The sequence below is a fragment of the Bufo bufo genome, chromosome 9 (assembly GCF_905171765.1).
Source record: "Bufo bufo chromosome 9, aBufBuf1.1, whole genome shotgun sequence".
NCBI lineage: Eukaryota > Metazoa > Chordata > Amphibia > Anura > Bufonidae > Bufo > Bufo bufo.
Window position 1 is genome coordinate 107,965,017 of NC_053397.1, and position 22,723 is coordinate 107,987,739.

The window sequence follows — 22,723 nt, forward strand, 5'->3', positions numbered from 1 at the left end:
TTTTCCTGGCCCCTCCCCGCTCCTCTCGGCTTTTGGAAGGGGTCTCCCCCCCCACCCTTATCTCATTAAAGCACGGGTTTTCACTTAACTCTGGCTTCAGGGCCTCCATCTTGCCAGCATCAAGGATCATCCCATACAGCCTTCCTTCCATGCTTCTGCGGCTGCTGTAGCATCCCTTTGGGGACACAGCACCTCTGCTAACGGGGTACGCTCACACTCAGACACCAGGTCCCGTAATCAACCTCGGGTTGTCTCAACCAGGTCCTGCTCCTCCTCTGTGTCCTCGGGTCACTTCCAGGAGAGAAATCCCTGCCCTCATGCTGTAGCATAGGCCCCCCCCTGGGAGTCCTTTGCTTCCTGCCTCGGTCAATATCAGGGGGCAGAGTCCAATAGTGGCCTAGGGTCTCCCCTCATAGGTCCCGCTCACGCCCTACACCCTGGTTTCCTCCCAGGACAGGACTAGCACTGAGGGACACGACTCGGGTTTCTCCTGCCTCATCAGGGGCCTCCTCTGCACCGAGTCTGACTCAGAACAGAGCCGCGGTCTTCCACCATACAGAATCTCTCTGGGTGGTCAAAGACAAATGTCCACTGAGGAACCTCTCCTCTCCAGGGTTGGCATCCCCTTTAGTGGATTTTCAGATGGCACTCCCCTGGTTGCACAGGTAATTATTCACACAGGTAAGTCAGACAGCTTGCTGCCTCTCCAGTAAGTGGTGCTTTATCCGCCACCATGTTTAGCCCGTCGGCACACCTATGTGGTGTCCCAGGTACCTACGCCTTCCCCTTCACAGGGGGGTAATTGTACCACTGCCAAATGCTGTATCCGGCAGACTTTTCTGGTTCCGATGTATCTCCTTTTCAGCTGGAGTAATTTCACTATTACCAGGGGCTATATTCAACACACCCTCCTAGTCGGAGAGTGTTCCAGGCCACCGTATTACTTCTCCAGACGCTGTAGCCAATACACCATCCTGGTGCTTGGGTGCACCATGCAACCATATTACTCCCTTATCAAGCGGAGTACCTGTACACATCTACAGATGCTATAGCCATTTCACCTGTCTGGTTCTAATGCGCTCCATGCACTATATTACTCCATTATTGGGTGGAGTACACGTACCATCTTCAGACGCTATAGCCATTTCACTTGTCTCGTACTAGTGTGCACCATGTAGCCACATTACTCCATTATTGGGTGGAGTACTTTTACCATCTCCAGAGGCTGTAGCTATTACACCTGTCTGGTTCTAATGTGCACCATGCAGCCGTATTTCTCCCTTATCAGGCGAAGTACAGATGCCATCTTCTGATGCTGTAGCCATTGCACCAGTCTGGTTCTAGTGTGCACCATGCAGAGATGGAGTACCTGTACCATCTCCAAATGATGTAGCCATTACACCTGTCTGGTTCTAGTGCTGCATCATGCAGTCATACTACTCCTTTATCAAGTGGAGTACCTATACCAGTTCCAGATGCTGTAGCCATGTCTCCACTCCCATTATAGTGTGCATCATGCAGCCAGATTACTCCTATTCTCAGGCGGAGTATTTGTAGTATCTCCACATGCTGTGCCCTATTGGTACAATCTGTGGCCCATACGACTCCTGCATTGCCCTTTCCTGGCTCTAATCTGTGCTAGGCAATCATGTGGCCCCTCTTCATACGGAGTGATGGTACCATCCCTAGACGCTGTATTCATTACTCTGTTCTGGTTCTAGCATGCATCTGGCACCCCATTACCGTCGTCCTCGGCGGTGTACTTGTACTATCTCAAGGAGCTGTATCCGACAAACCATCCTGGTGGTAGTATGTAACTGGTAACCATATGTTCCCCCCTTCTTGGGCGGAGTACAGTTGCAATTGTTAGATCCAGTATATGGCTGGCCTGTTCAGATCTGACACCCGGTGCAGTACCTCCTGAACCAGGCCCTCTGAGTGCACCAAGTCTTCTCATTGCCCCTGTACTAGGCATGATTTTTACTTATTGCTTGACACACTATTTAACAAGACTTTTCAGTCCTGTTATGCACCAGACAACCACACCCCCTTCTCCATGGGCAGGTTGTTGGCTATCATGCTAGGTTTGGTCTTTGTTACCCCTATTAAGTACTACTGTATTCTGCATTGCCGCGTTACCCCATTTCATGGATGGCGTACTGGCGTTGTTGTTACTGCCTCTCTGCTTTGTTTTCACAGAGTTACAAGTCCTGGCAGAGTACCTGGATGACCACTGGATGTTCTATTCTGCAGGGATACGAAGCATTGTGAACACCAGCCGCTACTGCAGTTTTCGGGTCATCGCTGGTTGTCCTCTCTGATATGGCTGTGACAGGACTAGTGAGCGCCATACACCTACTTGGTGGGTGGAATTTTCCGCTGCTCACTCTGGTATCGGATATGGTCCTGTAGTTCTTCCATGGTCCGGGCGTTCTTGGTACTCCCTTATGTTCTCTGATTAGTGTGCTACATGACAGAAGTGCCGTTCGCTTGGGCCTTGCCGTTGTCTGCACCTGTCAGTTTCTCCACCTTCCTTGGGGGCTTCATTGTGCTCTTTCAGTGTAGTCTCTCCCGGCTTCCCCTGGCGAATTCTGCATCCTTTTCTGACATATGGATGTCTGGCGATTCTTTTACAAAATCCAGTGTGCTGTACTTGCTCCTTCCGGGGCAGTGTTATACAGTATGCTAGTCACTACACTTGGGATGGTTGGTTAACCATGGCTGATGTTTTTTCCCTATAGTTGCTACATTTCATTTTTCCTTCGATAATCTGGCTATTATTGTCCTCATGTGGTCCAGTTCTGTGGACCCTACTTGAGCCTCTGACTGGGTAATCCTGCTTGGAATCCCTGCCCCAATGATTCTTAGACCATCTAGCTACCCTGGCCTTCACTGGCCGGTTCCCTCTGGGGAAGCTACTCATGGCATCTCTGACCACACATGCACTGTATGACAGCTGCTTCTTTAGGCCTGCTTTGGTTCTTTTCCCTCCTGGGTCCCCATAGGCTTGTTTCCTTCTTGAGATTCTAATCTCTCTTCCCGTCTCCCCAGGTTCAGGTCCTGGTACCTCAGAGTTGTTGCTCCGGTTTGCAATTTACATTAGTTTTGTCCACTTCTGGGATGGAGCTTTCCCTCGATTTGAGAACTGTTCCTCCTGTTTGGAGTCCTCTCTCTTCTACTCCAATATCTCTCAGACGAGTGTGTCTCCACTTGTATCTCCAGGGCCTGCGACTGGTTCCTTTTTTCCTGAGGCTTCATGTGGCCTGGGATTCTCTGGTCTTACATTTCACAGGATGTTTTGTTCCAGTTTTTCTAAAGCTCGATTCTTGCCTCCTTTGTACGGGATGCATGTCTTTACGTTGCCTTCTCCTGGCCATTACCCAGGACCCCCTCCTCCCCCAGAAGTTGGCTGCTTTCTCTGGCAGGATGGGGTTTACACCTTCTCCTAGGGTGTTTCTCTTTTCCCACCTGCCTTGCAGTGGAAGGAGACTTGCTCCCTTGCCATGGTGAGTCTTTGCTATTCTTTCGCTCAATTATTCAGCCTCCAGTGCTTCTTTGTTTCCTCTCTACATTGGCCTTCACAGGGGGTCGTCGTTTCGGCGCATTACCGGATCTGACGTTTAGCTTTTTCTGAATGGTTACCATGGCTGCAAGGACGCTAAAGTCCTGTTTGCCATGGTAAAGTGTAGTGGGGAGCGGGGGAGCAGTATACTTACCGTCCGTGCGGCTCCCGGGGCGTTCCAGAATGACGTCAGGGCGCCCCACGTGCATGGATGACGTGATCGCATGGATCACGTCATCCATGCGCATGGGGCGCTCTGACGTCATTCTGGAGCGCCCCGGGAGCCGCACGGACGGTAAGTATACTGCTCCCCCGCTCCCCACTACTACTATGGCAGCCAGGACTTTAATAGCGTCCTGGCTGCCATAGTAACACTGAACGCATTTTGAAGACGGATCCGTCTTCAAATGCTTTCAGTTCACTTGCGGTGTTACGGATCCGGCGGGCACTTCCGGCAAATGGAGTGCACGACGAATCCGGACAACGCAAGTGTGAAAGAGGCCTTAGGTGGCCGTGACTCTTTTCCAGGCCTAGTCTGCAATGATTGTTATGTTGGTTCTCGGCAACCACTTACTTTTAAATAAAAGACTGCTGAAATCAACTCACTTGTCTGTACTTTATGCTGCAGTTAGTATGGACAGCATAAGGTTGGTGACAGGTTCCCTTTAACTGCCATTTCTTGATTACAAAATGAAAATAAACTAAGGAACCCTAAAACAATAAATTTTTATTGATATCCTTAAAATGACCTTAACTGGTCAGACGATACACATATAACCCTAAAAGGGATAAGAAAGGGCCCAGGAGTGAGTAGATAAGAGGAAATCAATCGTACAGGGACAGTACTATCCCTATTCTGATCCTGATTGATCCTAAGCCCAGAAGCATCACCTGATGGTGGTGACCCCCCATCCTCGTACCTATCCTGGATTACCCTAGTTAGCCCTAAGAAAACAAATTGCGATATAAGTACCCTGTCACCCCGACACGTTTTCCCCACTCATTAAAATCAGGGGGTACATAAGACGGGTGCTCACACAAAACAAAACAGTGGGCTGTTAGATACAAAGATACCTGTAGTGGGAATAGACCACCGATATGATGGTACATTTAGATGTCCCGCTGACAGGCGTCCAGCCCCACCGAGATCCAGGATAACTGCGGACCAGGTGTTTTTTTTTGTTGTTTTTTTTTTTTCTAAAACCTTTTGCCTGTTTATTCACAGACACAATATATGATTATAAAGAAACCAGTAATATTTATTAACTTTCTGAAACACATTATTCTCAATATGATAAGGACATAGACTTTTCTTATGGGATAAATGTGGAATTAAAAAAAGATCTGAAGAAGAAAACTTAAGTCTCTCCTAAGATTCAAACCCAGGATCTCCACATGCAAAACCAATCACTTAACCACCAAGCTATAGCATTACCATACATAGAAGTGTTTTTTTCCATGCCTATAAGCTGACACACATCACTGCTGTCTTTATAATCATACATTGTGCCTGTGAATAAAGCAGTAATATGTAGATTACTTTCTGAGCAGATCTCAGTGTGATGAAGCTATAGTACAGAGTGTGTATAATACACACATATACAGTAGATATGTATGAGCCAGGACACAGCTCTGCCCTCAGCCTAATGTCTAGCCCTGTCAATCAGTGGGAGGGCGGCATGTGCAGAGCACAGGGGGTGTTACAGACAATTCAGACAATTACTTTTGTTAGGTAATCCTTTCCTTTTTTCACTGTAAAATTGTACAAAATCAAAATAATCAAATATATAAAGCTGTGTGTGTGTGTATGTATGTCCGCTAAAGGAATCCGCAATGTCGCATTTACAATCACGAAATTTGGCACACAGATACATCAGGTGTCTGGGAAGGTTTTAGACCAAGGCATTAGCCAATAGAAGCCTGGTCACATGACCCTTATTAGCTAATAGAAGCTCGCAGGCCCTTAGTCTCCACATACACACAATTTTACACCAGGTTTCCATAACAACCCAGCCATTTATCTTCACTGCTGTAGGATAGCTTTAAAGGAAATCTGTCACCAGGATAATCGCTATTGAAGTAAAGCCATGGCCTAATAGCACTTAGTACCTTATTTCAAGATGTGCTTTTGTTCCAGCAATAGATGTTTTTTATCCTCTGAAAATCCTGTTTATATGGTATGCAAAGGAGCCAGTAAGGTGCCCAGAGGGGCGTCACTCTTGCAGGAAGGAGCCCAGGCACTCCTCCTACCACCATGTGTCCACCCGTCACTCCTACATCACATTCAAGCCATAACTCTGTTCCCCTTTTCCCTGCTCCCATCATGTGGGCGTGCTTGGGCACTAGCAGGAGGCGTGCCTGGGCTCCTTCATGCAAGAGTGACGCCCCTCTAGGCACCTTACTGGCTGATTTGCATACCAAATAAACTGGATTTTCAGAAGATAGAAAACATCTATTGCTGAAACAAAGGCACATCTGGAAATAAGGTACTAAGTGCTATTAGGCACGGACCATAACGCAATTCTTTCATGCTTCGTTTGGTGGTAAAAGCAGAATTGCGTTATGGATTCTGTTACCACGGACCATAACGCAATTCTATGACTGAATGCCTTTAGAGGCATTCCGTTATTCATTCCGTCATAATAGAAGTCTATGGGCTGCATAACTGATCCGTCCCATTTCCGTTATGCAGGGGAGTCCTTTCCTGCATAACGGAAACGGGACGGACCAGTTATGCAGCCCATAGACTTCTATTATGTCGAAATGAATAACGGAATGCCTCTAAAGGCATTCAGTCATAGAATTGCGTTATGGTCCATGGTAACAAAATCCATAACGCAATTCTGCTTTTACCACCAAACGAAGCATGAACGAATTTCATAACATGAAATTCGCTCATTTCTAACTTGTACTTTTGATTTATGCAAAGTTTTTTGAACTCACCGTGGTTAAATTTAGAAAGAAAAAGTTAACAGCCCAACCAATATGGTACGTGCTCTGTTGGCCATACAGCTTACATAGCAGAAGCATAGTAACCTTGTTGGACAAGTCACAACAGGTATCTTTAACAATAGCAGGTCCAGCACCCCACTGTCCATAAAACCCAACAATCTTTATTCCATATAATGAAAAATTTTGGTGAGACCCAAAACCCACCAGCCGTATAAACTGTCCTGCCAACAACATTTTTAACAGTATGGAATAAAGTTTGTTGGATTTTATAAACAGTGGAGTGCTGGACCCCCTATTATTGAAGATCTTAAAGGGGTTGTGGACCCCCTATTGTTGAAGATCTTAAAGGTATCCCCTATCCAAGTACAGGAGCGCTGTACTTGACTGTTTCCAACAGCACCACAGAAATTAAATGGAGCGGCAGGGCGCATGCTCGGCTTTCCGCTATATCAGGACGGGAACATGGGACCCCTGTTCTCGGGATGTGTGGGGTCCCAGCAGTCGGGCACCCTCCAGTCAGTCAGTTAACCCTTATCCTTAGTAGCTTGTGTGCCTGAACCAACAGAGGTGTTGTATAATGTTTTATCTTCATTTTTATGTGATCATGCAGCTGTCAATTGTATGTGGTGTGAAGTGGTGGCTCATTAATATAAGGCCCTGTATCATCCACGGTATAAACACATTTAAAGGGGTGATCAATATCTGATCTGTGGGGATCCAACGCCCAGCACCCCCGACGATTTGCTGTTTGACAAGGAGGTGGCCACCGCTTCCTTGTCTTTACACTACGTGTTGTCTCCTGTGGGGCGGTGGCGTAGTATAATTACAAGCACTCGCTCCATTCACTTGACTGCTGCTAGACTACAAGTAGTGGTTAAAATGAGTTATCCCATGATTAATGTAAAAAATGAAAATCAGACGTGATATAGTACATGAGAATCTATTTCTAACAAAGCTAGAACCAGCCGTGTATCTCACATGGATCCAGAGCTCTCTCCATTCATTTCTGCTAGATCAAGGTGGAGGGGGGGTTCTGCTGCAGCTGTCTCCCTATCACAGCTCAGGACGCAGTTGAAGGATGGAACTGAGCATGTGCGTCCACCTGAGTGAGGTGGACAGATTAATAACAAAACAGCAAGTGGCCCTATACGAATAGATTTTATTGTATAATTCCGTGGCTATACTAAATTTAGAATTGCATGGAATTACAAAAGTATTCAAATCCAGGTGCAGGCTTGAAAACTGCAGAATATTTTTTGTGGGATATCCCCTTTAAAATCATCATGCTGAATGCCTTACGTCTTCCTCTTATATTTTTAGATTTTTATAAAATCGACACTGCAAATGTTGTAAGAAGGGAAAGTTGCTGACTAATAATGCATTTGCTATGCACATACATAGGGTTTAAGCCCACATCCTGTGGAGAGCGTGCATTATTAGAAAGGTATCCAGACTGTAACTGGCTTATGCGTGATATGTCAAATCGGCCTGATGTAAGCATTAGTATTCCTGTGGTTTATGTGTAAGCGGCTCCCATGCATTGCATAATGCAGCTGTCACAATTTACGTCTAAATGTAAACTTTGAGTTTAATGTGGAATTGTTTACTACAAGTCTATTTCAGATCCGCTTTATTCTTATTCAAAATGAAAAGTCCGTTCTGGATAAGTAGAAACATGTGTTCAGTGACATTCCTTCAGTTTCTTATTTTGTGTCTGTTTTTTGTTACGTGTAATGGTCCCAATATGGTTTAGGCTTTTGTAAGCTTAAGTGGTTGTGGAGAATAACTTTCTATATAAAGCTGTATTATTATTGTTTTGTAAGTAGTGCAGACATTGTCAGGATTTACTAAGTAAGGGGTCATAAATATCAGATCTGTGGGGGTCTGACACCCATCACCTCCGCCGATCAGCTGGTTAAAGAGAACGCTGCGCTCCGTGCCAGGACTGCCTTTCCTCTCCTTGTTTACCTTCTAGCTGTCGACAGCGCAGCGGTGAGCGGGTGTAATTACAATCCGTCTCATTCACTTCTAGCGCGTTCCTATTCATGTGTTTACTACAGAGCCGTCCCATAGAAGTGAATGGGACAGCTTGTAACTACCCCTGCCCACCGCTGCGCTGTCGATGGCGAGTAGGTAAACAATGTAGAGAAGGAAGCGCTCGCATGGAGCGCGGCCTTCTTTACAAACAGCTCATTGGCAGGGGTGTCATCCTGAGTATGTCATCAATATCAAAATCCCAGAAAAACCCATTAAGTGTTTGGGGGGCTTTTTAGGACTCTAGCTCACATTGTGGGCTCCCCATCTCAATCCAATTATGGATCAAAGCCTCTCTAGTCACTTAGCATAGGGGGAACAAGTACAGCATTTTAAAGGGGGTTTCTTTAAGAGGACCTTTCACTGGTCCTAACATTCCAATATTATATCCTGGCAGTGTAGGGCTTTATTAGGAGATGTGGGGGCGCATTTCATTTTTCAGCCTGGCTGCTCCATCCCCCTGCTGTGCACCCCGTTCCCCCACTTTTACCACCCTGTATGCTAATTAGCAGCAGCGGTACAGGCAGGAGGAGGCGGCCGGGTTTCTCAACGGTATGCGTCCCTCCTCAGGTCCAGTGTTGTGAGGTGGATAACCCCTTTAAATGTTTAGGCAGCATGATTCATAATTTCCTCTAAAATCTAAGAAAGAAGAAAAAAAAACATCCTGGTGCAGATAACGCAAGCATTCCAAGTAAGGAAACCTCAATTAACAAAAACTGGAGGTTACACTTCCTGAAGATCTCATGAGAGGCCCTGTTCAGGTTTATGACACTATTAATCTTCAGGCACGCACGCCATGAGCACTGGTTATGTGATTAGCGAGCGTGGGAAGCGACGTGTTGCATAATTTCACTGACTTTGCTTTTTAAAATGATGTCATCTACAAACAATTGCTCAATACTGTTCATTTTTCATCTTTTATATTATTACTCGCTGCAATAATGAACTGCTTTGAAAATGTTAGATCTTTATTGCCTAAGGCTTTAAACAAAGACAAGGATATGTGGGCGATGTTTGGTTCTGTAGCTAAGCCCAATTCAGTTTCCTAGAATTAAAACAGGATTTTAATTTGGCAGACTACAGTACTTACATAGGGCTGTTGCATGACATACCGTAAATACAAAAATCACTAGCCAGTAAAGACGTTTTTAAATAAAATAATACAAAAAGTGCCACTTCCCTGAGAAGGTTGTTTATCATTCAATACGTAAGTACTGATGACTTCCCGATACCGCTGTTGATCTGCTGTTTGCAGAAGCTCCACAGAGGGTTTTTTTTACAGCACTGCTCCCATTTACTTGAATCGGGATAGGTTATCAATGCTTGAGTCCTAGATAACCATTTTAAGTCTCTTTTCAGAGATATAGCTTGTGCCCCTTACCTCTGAAGCAAGATGGTATACCAGGATCCATCCCCTAACCATAGCATGCTATTGTAGGTAACGGCTTTATGCTGTGCAGGATCTATATATTTTAGAAAGTGAAGTGCTCATTTGTATAGCAGTATATTTATGTCTGCGGGTAATACATTACTATAATGAAAAAACATCACACCTCCAGATTCCCCCTTAATAATGTTGCCATCTTATGTGCTGGAGAAGCTGTTGCTCTTCGACAAAAAATTCTATATCAGAATCAGATAGCCTGCTGTTCATTTAATAGCATTTTATTACTGAAGATTCTGGAGACTTGGATTTAACTGCATACTAGCCGGCTGCCTTGAAGTAACCTTGGATTCTGCCCTGTCCTTCAAACCTCACTTCTAAGCCTTTTAAAAATATCTCCCGCATCCGCACATTTCTCAACCAGGAGTCTGCAAAAATGCTTGTACATGCCCTCATCATCTCCTGCTTAGACTACTGTAACATCCTCCTATGTGGCCTGTCATCTAGCACCCCTCCAATCTATCCTCAACTGCCCGATTAATCCACCTCTCACCCCGTTACTCCTCTGCCAATCGCTTCACTAGCTGCCCATTGCCCAGTGAATTCAGTTTAAAATACGAACAAATACATATAAGGCCGTCCACAACCTGTCCCCTCCATACATATATGAGCTACTTTCCTGATACATCCCCACACGTAATCTCCGATCCTCACAAGACTTCCTTCTCTTATCACCTGTTTCCAAAATTGCCTCTAAGAGTTCTCCCGTGCATCCTCCATACTCTAGAACTCTGTACCACAACATATCAGACTCTCACCTACAGTGGAATCCTTCAAAAGAAACCTGAAAACCCACCTCTTCAGAAAAGTTTACAACCAGTGGGTCATTCTGCCATGCTGCTATACTGCCATGACCAGCTTTACCCTCGCCTACTGTGTCTTTCCTCCATACCTTGTAAGCCCTTGTGGGCAGGGCCCTTTCTCCTTCTGTACTAGATGGTAACTCATCTTGTTCATGCGTATTGCAATTGTCTGTATTATGTATGTGCACCCCTTATTATATGTACAGCGCCATGGAATGTTGCTTTAATAATAAATAATAATACTTCTGGCTGCTGTTGGCTCAGAGCTGATATCTACTTTATTGAGAGCCTGCTCTCTGAACCCCCCGCTTCCCCCCTTCCCCCCTTCCCCCTTCTCAGTGTTACAGATCCCAGCAGTGAGGGGCTGGAGGTTGTACACAGCAAAACAGGCTGTACTGGAAAGAGAGACAAGTGCCCAAGTTTGGAGGTTGAGGAGAAAGGAATACACAGGGTTTATTGGGCTATCAAGAGAGGAGAACCCATGGCAGAACCTGCAAGATGAAGGGTGAGAAAGAAAGGGTTCAAAAGAAAAGAAGTTTACACAGAGCTGTATTAGGAAAGGAATTCAGTACATGAATGAAGCTGGCCTGAGAACTAGTAAAGACTGCAGCATCCTGTACACACAGATCTCACATCCACCATTATTTTAAAAAGTTGTATTATAATTTTTAATATTTTGCATCATTATTTTATTTAATAACTACCTTAGTCCTATTAAGGGACCTTTACTTAAACCCCATTTGTTTACGTCAGTAAAAAGGCATATTGGTGGTCACTAAGGGGTTTAAAACATTATTAAACTATAATGTTACCTGTAAGATATTGTTTGTGAACAAAGATTCTGGGCTTAAAAGCTTACTTGAGCTTTCAAAAAAAATAACTTTGCGTAATGGCTGTGCTTTTTTGTGCAATCCTAACTGTGGCTGAATACCGTATTTTTCGCCCTATAAAACGCACTGGCCCAGGTTTTTGAGGAGGAAAATAATAAGAAAAAAACTTCGAACCAAAAGGTGTGCTTTTGGTGGTTTTTGAACTAATGGTGGTCTGTGGATGACACTATTATGGGGGCATCTGTGGATGGCACTGTTATGGGGGCATCTGTGGATGGCACTGTTATCGGGGCATCTGTGGATGGCATGACACTGCTATGGGGAGGATCTGTGGATGACACATATATAGCATCTTATCTAATGTGTCATCCACAGATCCCCCATAACAGTGTCCCTGTGTAGTGAATGGGGGCCGGCATCTGGTTTTGTAATGGCAGCGGGGCCCGGTGCAGTCACTGTATTCTACTACACCGGGCCCCGCTCACTGTAGTATAATCATATCTAACTTGTAGGTATTGTTAAATTATTCAAATCATCTGAAATTCAACGCATGTACTACTTACTACTAACTTCGTAGCAGCCAGGAGGCCGGGCGGGCACTGGCAGCGTGACTCACTACATCACGCACCTTCACTGCCTGCTTCATTCATAAAGTGGGCGGAGCAGGCGCTTGATGTATTGAGTTACGCTGCTGCCCGCCCTCCTGACTGCTACGAAGTTAGCAGTAAGTACTACAAGCGCTGGATTTCAGATGATTTAAATAGTTTAACAATACCTACAGGTTAGATATGATTATACTACTGTGAGCGGGGCCCGATGTAGTAGAATACAGTGACTGCACCGAGCCCCACTGCCATTACAGAACCAGATGCCGGCCCCCAGCCCCTCCTCCCTCTCAGCCGATACACCCGACGGCCGCAGCATTCGCCCCATAAGACGCACTGCTATTTTTCCCCCACTTTTGGGGGGGGTGTCTTATAGGGCGAAAAATATGGTAGGTCTTTTTTTTGGCTTCCCTGATGTCTTTTTAAGCCTAATTATTCCTTTCTTCAGCTGCACTGCTAGATGCATTTCTCTTAGAAGCATTCGGTCAGCTGAGACGCACCCCCACTTCCTCCAAATTAGGTGGAAGTTAGACCCCTAGTGGCCATGACTTTTTTACAGCTTTTTTTCAGGTATGCAGGTACAAACCGGATTCCAAAAAAGTTGGGACACTAAACAAATTGTGAATAAAAACTGAATGCAATGATGTGGAGATGGCAAATGTCAATATTTTATTTGTAATAGAACGTAGATGACAGATCAAATGTTTAATCCGAGTAAATGTATCATTTTAAAGGAAAAATACGTTGATTCCAATTTTCACGGTGTCAACAAATCCCCAAAAAGTTGGGACAAGTAGCAATAAGAGGCTGGAAAAAGTAAATTTGAGCATAACGAAGAGCTGGAAGACCAATTAACACTAATTAGGTCAATTGGCAACATGATTGGGTATAAAAAGAGCTTCTCAGAGTGGCAGTGTCTCTCAGAAGCCAAGATGGGTAGAGGATCACCAATTCCCACAATGTTGCGCAGAAAGATAGTGGAGCAATATCAGAAAGGTGTTACCCAGCGAAAAATTGCAAAGACTTTGCATCTATCATCATCAACTGTGCATAACATCATCCGAAGATTCCGAGAATCTGGAACAATCTCTGTGCGTAAGGGTCAAGGCCGTAAAACCATACTGGATGCCCTTAAACGACACTGCACCACAAACAGGAATGCTACTCGCGCGAACACGATCAAAGGAAATCACAGAATGGGCTCAGGAATACTTCCAGAAACCATTGTCAGTGAACACAATCCACCGTGCCATCCGCCGTTGCCAGCTGAAACTCTACAGTGCAAAGAAGAAGCCATTTCTAAGCAAGATCCACAAGCTCAGGCGTTTTCACTGGGCCAGGGATCATTTAAAATGGAGTGTGGCAAAATGGAAGACTGTTCTGTGGTCAGACGAGTCACGATTCGAAGTTCTTTTTGGAAATCTGGGACGCCATGTCATCCGGACCAAAGAGGACAAAGAGAACCCAAGTTGTTATCAACGCTCAGTTCAGAAGCCTGCATCTCTGATGGTATGGGGTTGCATGAGTGCGTGTGGCATGGGCAGCTTGCATGTCTGGAAAGGCACCATCAATGCAGAAAAATATATTCAGGTTCTAGAACAACATATGCTCCCATCCAGACGTCATCTCTTTCAGGGAAGACCCTGCATTTTTCAACAAGATAATGCCAGACCACATTCTGCATCAATCACAACATCATGGCTGCGCAGGAGAAGGATCCGGGTACTAAAATGGCCAGTCTGAAGTCCAGATCTTTCACCTATAGAGAACATTTGGCGCATCATAAAGAGGAAGGTGCAACAAAGAAGGCCCAAGACGATTGAACAGTTAGAGGCCTGTATTAGACAAGAATGGGAGAGCATTCCTATTTCTAAACTTGAGAAACTGGTCTCCTCGGTCCCCAGACGTCTGTTGAGTGTTGTAAGAAGAAGGGGAGATGCCACACAGTGGTGAAAATGGCCTTGTCCCCACTTTTTTGGGATTTGTTGACACCATGAAATTCTGATTCAACATATTTTTCCCTTAAAATGGTACATTTTCTCAGTTTAAACTTTTGTTCCGTGATTTATGTTCTATTCTGAATAAAATATTAGAAGTTGGCACCTCCACATCATTGCATTCAGTTTTTATTCACGATTTGTATAGTGTCCTAACTTTTTTGGAATCCGGTTTGTACATTTTTAAATGAAGTGAAATTGTGTTAAAGTACAGTGACTCTTTAATATAATAGATCTAAACTGCAGCTCTTATATTGCCACAATCATTAAGTTATTTGGTACACATACATCCTTAGCAAGTTGAAAGGGGGGAGTGTCTAGTGAAAGCTACAGATAATATCAATGGGCTATGCTCAGGACCAAATTTTAAAGGTAATCTGTCACCAGTGACCTCTGTCTGATATTTTGCATAGACACACAGATCAAAATGCTGTTTTTCTTTCGTTTTTCCAAGGTTCCGTTCCTGAGTTATAATACTTTTTCTTAATTTGCAAATGAAGCATTTGATGCAAAGAAGACATCAAAATTGCTCTTGTTGCAACCAGGCTCCGCTCCTTTCTGTGCCCCTCCCTTGCTTCTCTGATTGACAGGGCCAGGCAGTGGCAAAGCAGTGAGGTAGCGCCTGAGTGCAGAATGAAGCAGAGCTTGGGTATAAGAACAGTTTAATCGAGTGAACCACAGCTATGTGTCTGTGCAAACAGGTGGGTAGGGAGGTCACTGAAGAACACAATATACTGTAGAAGACCAATGTATTTTATATAATGTTTTAAGTGGAATAATTATAATTTTTTTTCATTAAAGGAAATGAGCATCGGCCTCATCATGATTCATATAAACCTGATAAGCCATCAAATGAAGAAACACATACAGTACAAAGGGACATATCTGCAAAATTTCAACTGAATATAGGTATGTGCTATGTTCATATTTTTTTAATAACTTTTTTTTTAGGGCTGTTTCACACGAGCGGATGCCGTGCGTGACATCCGCTGCGTGAATGACAGCCAAGACCCGATGCGGACAGCAGAAGCACGGAACATTAACATGATTGATAATGCTCCGTGCCTCTCTGTGATCTCTTTACTACGAAATCACAGTGAGATAAAGTTGTCACTGTGATTTCGTAGTAAAGAGATCACAGAGAGGCACGGAGCATTATCAGTCATGTTAATGCTCCGTGCTTCTGCTGTCCGCATCGGGTCTTGGCTGTCATTCACGCAGCGGATGTCACGCACGGCATCCGCTCGTGTGAAACAGCCCTTAAAAAGGTTCTACAGAATTGTTTGTGGGAAAATATATGAATTTTGAGTTGATAAGAAATCTGTCCTATGTTTTTGCTGTAAAATACACTAAGGCCTCTTTCACACGACCGTTTTTTTTTTTCCGTTTACGGGCCATTTTTTGCGTTCTGTATACGGAACCATTCATTTCAATGGTTCCGCAAAAAAAACGGAATATACTCCGTATGCATTCCGTTTCCGTATTTCTGTTTTTCCGTTCCGTTGAAAGATAGAACATGTCCTATTATTGGCCGCAAATCATGTTCCGTGGCTCCATTCAAGTCAGTGGGTCCGCAAAAAATAACGGAACACATATGGAAATGCATCCGTATGTCTTCCGTGTCCATTCCGTTTTTTGCGGAACCATCTATTGAAAATGTTATGCCCAGCCCAATTTTTTCTATGTAATTACTGTATACTGTATATGCCATACAGAAAAACGGCCCGCAAAACACTGAAAAAGCCATACGTTCGTGTGAAAGAGGCCTTACAGAAATGTCACAAGGGTTGATCATATGTATTTGAAATGGATCTCTAGCTAAAATTAAAAATCCTAATCCCAATCTTCCATTCCCATCTACACAAAGTGATTCTAAAAAGGGAATGGAAATGTTTTTCTGATGTGTCTACTTGTTCCAGTACAGCTTTGTCAGGATCAAGGAGGAAACGAATGAATTTGTTACTTAAAGGGAATGTGTCGCCGAAAACTTTCTGCAAGTTAATACCAGTTAGTGGTACATATCCTTTTTTTTATTCTGTTTTCTGAACATGATAATGGGGCTGCCATATTGCCTGAGCTGTTCTTAAAGGGGTTGTGTCACTTCAACAAATAGCATTTATTATGTAGAGAAAGTTAATATAAGCAAGTTACTAATGTATTGTTATTGTCCATATTGCATACTTTGCTGGCTGGATTCGTTTTTCCATCACATTATACACTTCTCGTTTCCACCTAGCAATCCATCAGCGGTGGCCATGCTTGAAGAAAATTGCACCAGCCTTTGTGAGTTCCCCATAGAAACGATCAGTGTATAATGTGATGGAAAAATGAATCTAGCAAACAAATGAGGCAATATGGACAATCACAATACATTAGTAAGTGCCTTGTATTAACTTTCTCTACACGATAAATGCCACTTGCTGAAGTGAGACAACCCCTTTAAGGGCATTTAGACATGCAATCAGGTCCATAAATATTGGGACATTGACACAATTCTAACATTTTTGGCTCTATACACCACCACAATAGATTTGAAATGAAACAAACAAGATGTGCTTTAACTGCAGACTGTCAGCTTTAATTTGAGGGTATTTACATCCAAATCAGGTCAACGGTGTAGGAATTACAACAGTTTGCATATGTGCCTCCCACTTGTTAAGGGACCAAAAGTAATGGGACAATTGGCTTCTCAGCTGTTTCATGGCCAGGTGTGTGTTATTCCCTTATTATCCCAATTACAATGAGCAGATAAAAGGTTCAGAGTTCATTTCAAGTGTGCTATTTGCATTTGGAATCTGTTGCTGTCAACGCTCAAGATGAGATCCAAAGAGCTGTCACGATCAGTGAAGCAAGCCATCATTAGGCTGAAAAAACAGAACAAACCCATCAGAGAGATAGCAAAAACATTAGCTGTGGCCAAAACTGTTTGGAACATTCTTAAAAAGAAGGAATGCATCGGTGAACTCAGCAACACCAAAAGACCTGGAAGACCACGGAAAACAACTGTGGTGGATGACCGAAGAATTCTTTCCCTGGTGAAGAAAACACCCTTCACAACAGTTGGCCAGATCAAGAACACTCTCCAAGAGGTAGGTGTATGTGTGTCAGAGTCAACAATCAAGAGAAGACTTTACCAAAGTGAATACAGAGGGTTCACCACAAGATGTAAACCATTGGTGAGCCTCCAAAACAGGAAGGCCAGATTACAGTTTGCCAAACGACATCTAAAAAAGCCTTCACAGTTCTGGAACAACATCCTATGGACAGATGAGACCAAAATCAACTTGTACCAGAGTGATGGGAAGAGAAGAGTATGGAGAAGGAAAGGAACTGCTCGTGATGCTAAGCATACCACCTCATCAGTTAAGCATGGTGGTGGTAGTGTCATGGCGTGGGCATGTATGGCTGCCGATGGAACTGGTTCTCTTGTATTTATTGATGATGTGACTGCTGACAAAAGCAGCAGGATGATTTCTGAAGTGTTTTGGGCAATATTATCTGCTCATATTCAGCCAAATGCTGCCGAACTCTTTGGACGGCACTTCACAGTGCAGATGGACAATGACCCAAAGCATACTGCAAAAGCAACCAAAGAGTAATTTAAGGGAAAGAAGTGGAATGTTATGCAATGGCCAAGTCAATCACCTGACCTGAATCCGATTGGGCATGCATTTCACTTGCTGAAGACAAAGCTGAAGGGAAAATGCCCCAAGAACGAGCAGGAACTGAAGACAGTTGCAGTAGAGGCCTGGCAGAGCATCACCAGGGATGAAGCCCAGCGTCTGGTGATGTCTATACGTTCCAGACTTCCGGCTGTAATTGACTGTAAAGGATTTGCAACCAAGTATTAAAAAGTGAAAGTTTGATTTATGATCATTATTATGTCCCATTACTTTTGGTTCCTTAACAAGTGGGAGGCACAGATGCAAACTGTTGTAATTCCTACACCGTTCACCTGATTTGGATGTAAATACCCTCAAATTAAAGCTGACAGTCTGCAGTTAAAGCACATCTTGTTTGTTTCATTTCAAATCCATTGTGGTGGTGCATAGAACCAACAATTTTAGAATTGTGTCGGTGTCCCAATATTTATGGACCTGAATGTATGTTATACAACTGCCACCATGGGTCATAGACACAGTGGATAAGAGGGGACCTTATTGATTGGGAGAAAGTTTTTTAGGCATGCTCTGTGACCTGTTTAGAGGTTAGAAGGGAGTAGAAAAGTTTTGACAATCACCTATTGTGAATGGCGAATCCAGTGTTATCTTTATATACAGAGTAAGTCAAAAGTCACAGGACACCATTTTACTTCAGAAATGAAAGGGAAAATAAAATATCTGAATACCCCAGCAAGTACCGTAATTGTTGAGGGGGCCTGTCTTTTAGGCTATGTCCGAAACATGGCCACTATCTTAAAGCTGCCATATTGGATCCAGGGCAAATTTTTCCAATTAAAAGGGGGTCATGTAGCATAGCACAGATGACAATATTTTTCTCAGAAATTGATTGTCGCAATCAGATTTGCAATATCTCTTGTAGTTCAAAAGTTATCAACACAGAAGTTTAAAAAACTTCAAAGTTCTGTGTTCAGTACCAGGACAATACATTGAACACGTCAAATAGATGTGCATCACATGGAACGTTCCCGGTTGTTGTTGCAACTTTCTGTGTTGATAACTTTTGAACGACAAGAGATATTGCAAATCTGTTATCAGCTATTGATTTCTGAGAAAAGTCTCATCTTTGATATACTACATGACCCCCTTCCCATTGGAAAAATTTGCCTTTGATCCAATATGGTGGATTTCAAGATGGCGGCCATGATCTCGAAATAGCCTAAAAGATAGGCCTCCTCACCCATTACTTTCTGGGGTATTCAGATATTTATACTTTTTACTCACCCTGTATAGGTGCTTTATTAGGCTTAGTGGACTGGATTGTATAGTTTTTATATAAAGAAAAGTTTTAAAAAGTTATGGGTCTTGGTTGTGGTGATGCAAAAAAACATTTTATTCTTTTTTATAAAAGGGTTTTCATTGTGCAAAAGTAGTAAAGCATTAAAAAATATATATGCATATAAAACTTAATCAGTAAATTATGTTTACCCACATGACAGGCTGGTCACTAAGGGGTTAAATATATTTTTTAATGATGGTATTTTCAATGTCAATATCTATAGTTAAAGCCTAATAATAGTCGCCACTTCTTGGTCTGTACAGATCACTTTACTACAGTTATCTGCTTATCTGTCATTCTAAACCTGGCTGTAATGATATTATCTCTGTATATAGATAAGACAGGATCCACCAGTCACAGTAGGTGATTGTCAGACCTTCTCTATTCTTTCTTTGTACAATGACCTATGCACAGGTCACACAGCATGCCTAGAAAACTCTCCCAAAGGAGTCAATGAGGTCCCCTCCTGACCATTGTGTCTATGGACCATGGGGCTGCTGTAAAGCAATTTTCTAAATGCTGTTAAGAACAGCTCAGGCAAGATGGCCGCCCCATGATCATGTAATCAGAAAATAGAAAGAGATTATACAATAAGGACATGTGTCACTATCAGGTTTTAACTGGTAGATAACATTTTTGGTGACACATTTCCTTTCAATTCAATCTGGGCTAATTTGCACACAAATGAAATGCTAGGGTTTTTTAATGTATTAGCCATTCAATCTTTCATGTTGGCCCCTCATATACAAAAGTTTCCAAGGTGCTTTGTACACTGTGGGCCCTTATACCATAGGAAATAACAAAAGTTTGTGTTCGATGGTCATTTAACATAGAATGGCTGGTAGTTCTTTCACTGTGGTCTCTGAAATGCTCGGCTCCAAGGCTGATTGCAATCAGTGCCCAATATGATATGACAACTGGGTGCCCCTTGTCAAAGACACATGGAACTTAGCCTCTCTGGCACTATGCACTGCATTGTGTAATGACTTGTACTATTGACTTGCTCCTTATAATCATTACATTTGCCTTTTCTTTTTTCCATGCAGGAATTCTAATGGCAACTGCAGTTGTTCTTCTAGCAGCTCTGATCTCCTTCCATTATCTGAAGGAGTAACCATTTGTCATTACTTTATATCTAGAATGCTTATGCTCCGTTTCATAAAGGAGAAGTAGCACTCTGCCATCAACGTGAATTGCTTTGTTAGTTCAGCCATGTAACTTGAGAGCTGTATCATACACATCCGCCCTTCCATGATGCAAATCAGAGTTTATCAGTGGATTTCTTATTTACTTGGTATTGATTAAAGCAGTTGTCTCACAAAGGACATGAATTACCTACACACACGTCTGGTCACTGGGGGCACCCACAATTACTAGATCAGGGGTCCTGAGCCCCCTCCCACTCCTCTCCCCCTGTATTCAGCCTTCTCTGTCAGTTTGAATGGAGTGGCAGGGTGGGAGATAGACCACTTCTCCATTTATAGCTGTCCTCAATGCTGTCATACAAATAAAACGATTCTGTCCTCGATAGAGTGTCCACTAAATGCTGCAGGATCCAACTCAGGAATAGGTCTGTATTTCCACTTTCACACAAATGAGAACATTACCGGATCCGCCATACAGTCATGCAGTGACCAGGGAGTCCTGGTGGTGGAGCCCCCGGCAATCAGATATTTATAACCCATCCTATGGGACAACTCCTTTAAAAGCAAAGTGGCAATGTTTTATCACAATTGATTTAATGCACTCTTCTGTAATATCCTTTGCACTCTTAATAAATTGGTAAAGTCGGGTGAAAATAAAACTTTGCTGGTTATTTCAGCTTTTTAAGGCCAAGGATCAGGGGAATTATCAGGGAGTGTTTCTACGAATGCTCATTCCCATGCCCCATCAGCCATCAAATAAGCACAAAGTGTGTTTTGTCCGTGATCACCTTTTTTATTTGGCAGATAAAATCATAGTTTTTCTGCACGGATGTCCTGCCAGAAAAAAAACGCTCGTTCATCGGGCAATTTTTAAGCATGTTTGCCGGCAGCAGTTCGTGCTGTCTAATTATGATCTGCCTCATTAAGTGCCTCCTATGAATTTTCCATTGTGTGTGTGTCCAAGGCTACGTCCACATTCGCGGTAGCCATTCCAGTATTCTGTACCTGCAGGGCAGCAGAATTCCAGAATTGCCGTATTATAATTGTACTGGCATATTTGTACACTGCAGAGGCCTGCAGGATCCCACTTCACTATAATGGGTTTCTGGCATGATTACTTTCTGCCTGAAAAAGAATCCTGAAAGTGGATGGGGATCCGGCAGAGTCCTGTGGTGTCTGGCTACGCCAGCTCCATAGAATACTGGATTGCCTGCCACAGATGTGGACGTAGCCGTTAAAGGGGTTGTCCCATGAAATATCTTTTTTCATACCAGCACTTGGATCTGAATGCTTTTGTAATTGAATGTAATTAAAATTTTTGTATAGCCACTGAGTTATTCAATACAATGTATCTGTATAGCGCCACCTGCTGTTTGTTCTTTTTCTTATTTCTTTGTCCGACCCACTGAGATGGCCGCACATGCTCAGTTTCATCTTTCATCTGCCTCCTGAGTTGTGCCCCCTTAGCTGCAGCAGGAAAGACTGTAATAAGTCTAGCAGAACAATTGGAGCAATAAATGGGTAGATCTCTGGATCCATGTGAGGTACAGGGCTGGTTCTAGCTTTGTTAGAAAAAGATTGTCATGTGCTATATGATGTCTGAGTTTCATATTTTACATTTGTCATGGGATAATCCCTTTAAGATAGGGTTTACAATCTCTGCACAGCTCTGGTATATGTAGACTCTACATAGGTAGGGACAAATAAATAACTGCAGTTCAAACATATCACACAGAAATGAAAGGGGTTTTCTCAGAGCAGCATATTAATGGCTTATTTTCAGGGTAACCTGTCCATATCAGATCGGTGGAGTTCCAGCTCTCCGTCCCCTCAACGATCTGCTTCTGAAAGGGGTGCAGCCCTTATGTGAGCGCAGCAGCCTCCTCATTGTTTGTCTCTCGGTCAACTTCACTTGAATGGAACAAAACTGCAATACTCTGCACCACCTCATCAGTCCGTGATGCATAGTGGCATTTCTGTTGGCGTGTATTTGTGTGTATATTTTTGCACCTTTCACATTTAGGGATTAATGGCAAAAATGTTTATGATGGGAAAAGCCTTTTTAAAAGTCAACATTGGTCATTTGACAAAGGCTGAAATGCTGCGTAAAAGTGACACTTACTGTTTGGCATTTTAGCATTATTCCTGTAATACAGAAGTCCAAAAATTTAAATTTTTGGGTCATTTTATCAGGATGCCAGAAACATACACACTAAGAACTCGATCTAGCTTATGACATTTTTCTAAGGGGTTTTCCAGAATTTTCATATTGATGGCTTTTTCTTAGGATAAGTCATCAATATCAGATCAGCAGGTGTCCAACTCCCAGCATCCCCAATGATCAGCTGTTTGAGAAAGCCACAGGCTCACCGGATGCTCACTCACTGGATGG

The 22,723-nt window shown here is 43.3% G+C and overlaps 1 protein-coding gene across 4 annotated transcripts in view; it reads left to right on the forward strand.

Moving 5' to 3' along the window:
• ODR4 (odr-4 GPCR localization factor homolog) overlaps positions 1 to 20,985 on the forward strand; it is a 115,869-nt gene extending 94,884 nt beyond the window's left edge. For all 4 annotated transcript variants that reach the window (XM_040408452.1, XM_040408454.1, XM_040408455.1 and 1 more), the window contains 2 exons: positions 15,029 to 15,136; positions 20,233 to 20,985. In XM_040408452.1, coding sequence (XP_040264386.1) covers positions 15,029 to 15,136; positions 20,233 to 20,300 — 176 coding nt within the window. In that variant the 3' untranslated portion in view covers positions 20,301 to 20,985. The remainder of the gene's footprint in view (positions 1 to 15,028; positions 15,137 to 20,232) is intronic.
• The last annotated feature ends 1,738 nt before the right edge of the window (positions 20,986 to 22,723 follow it).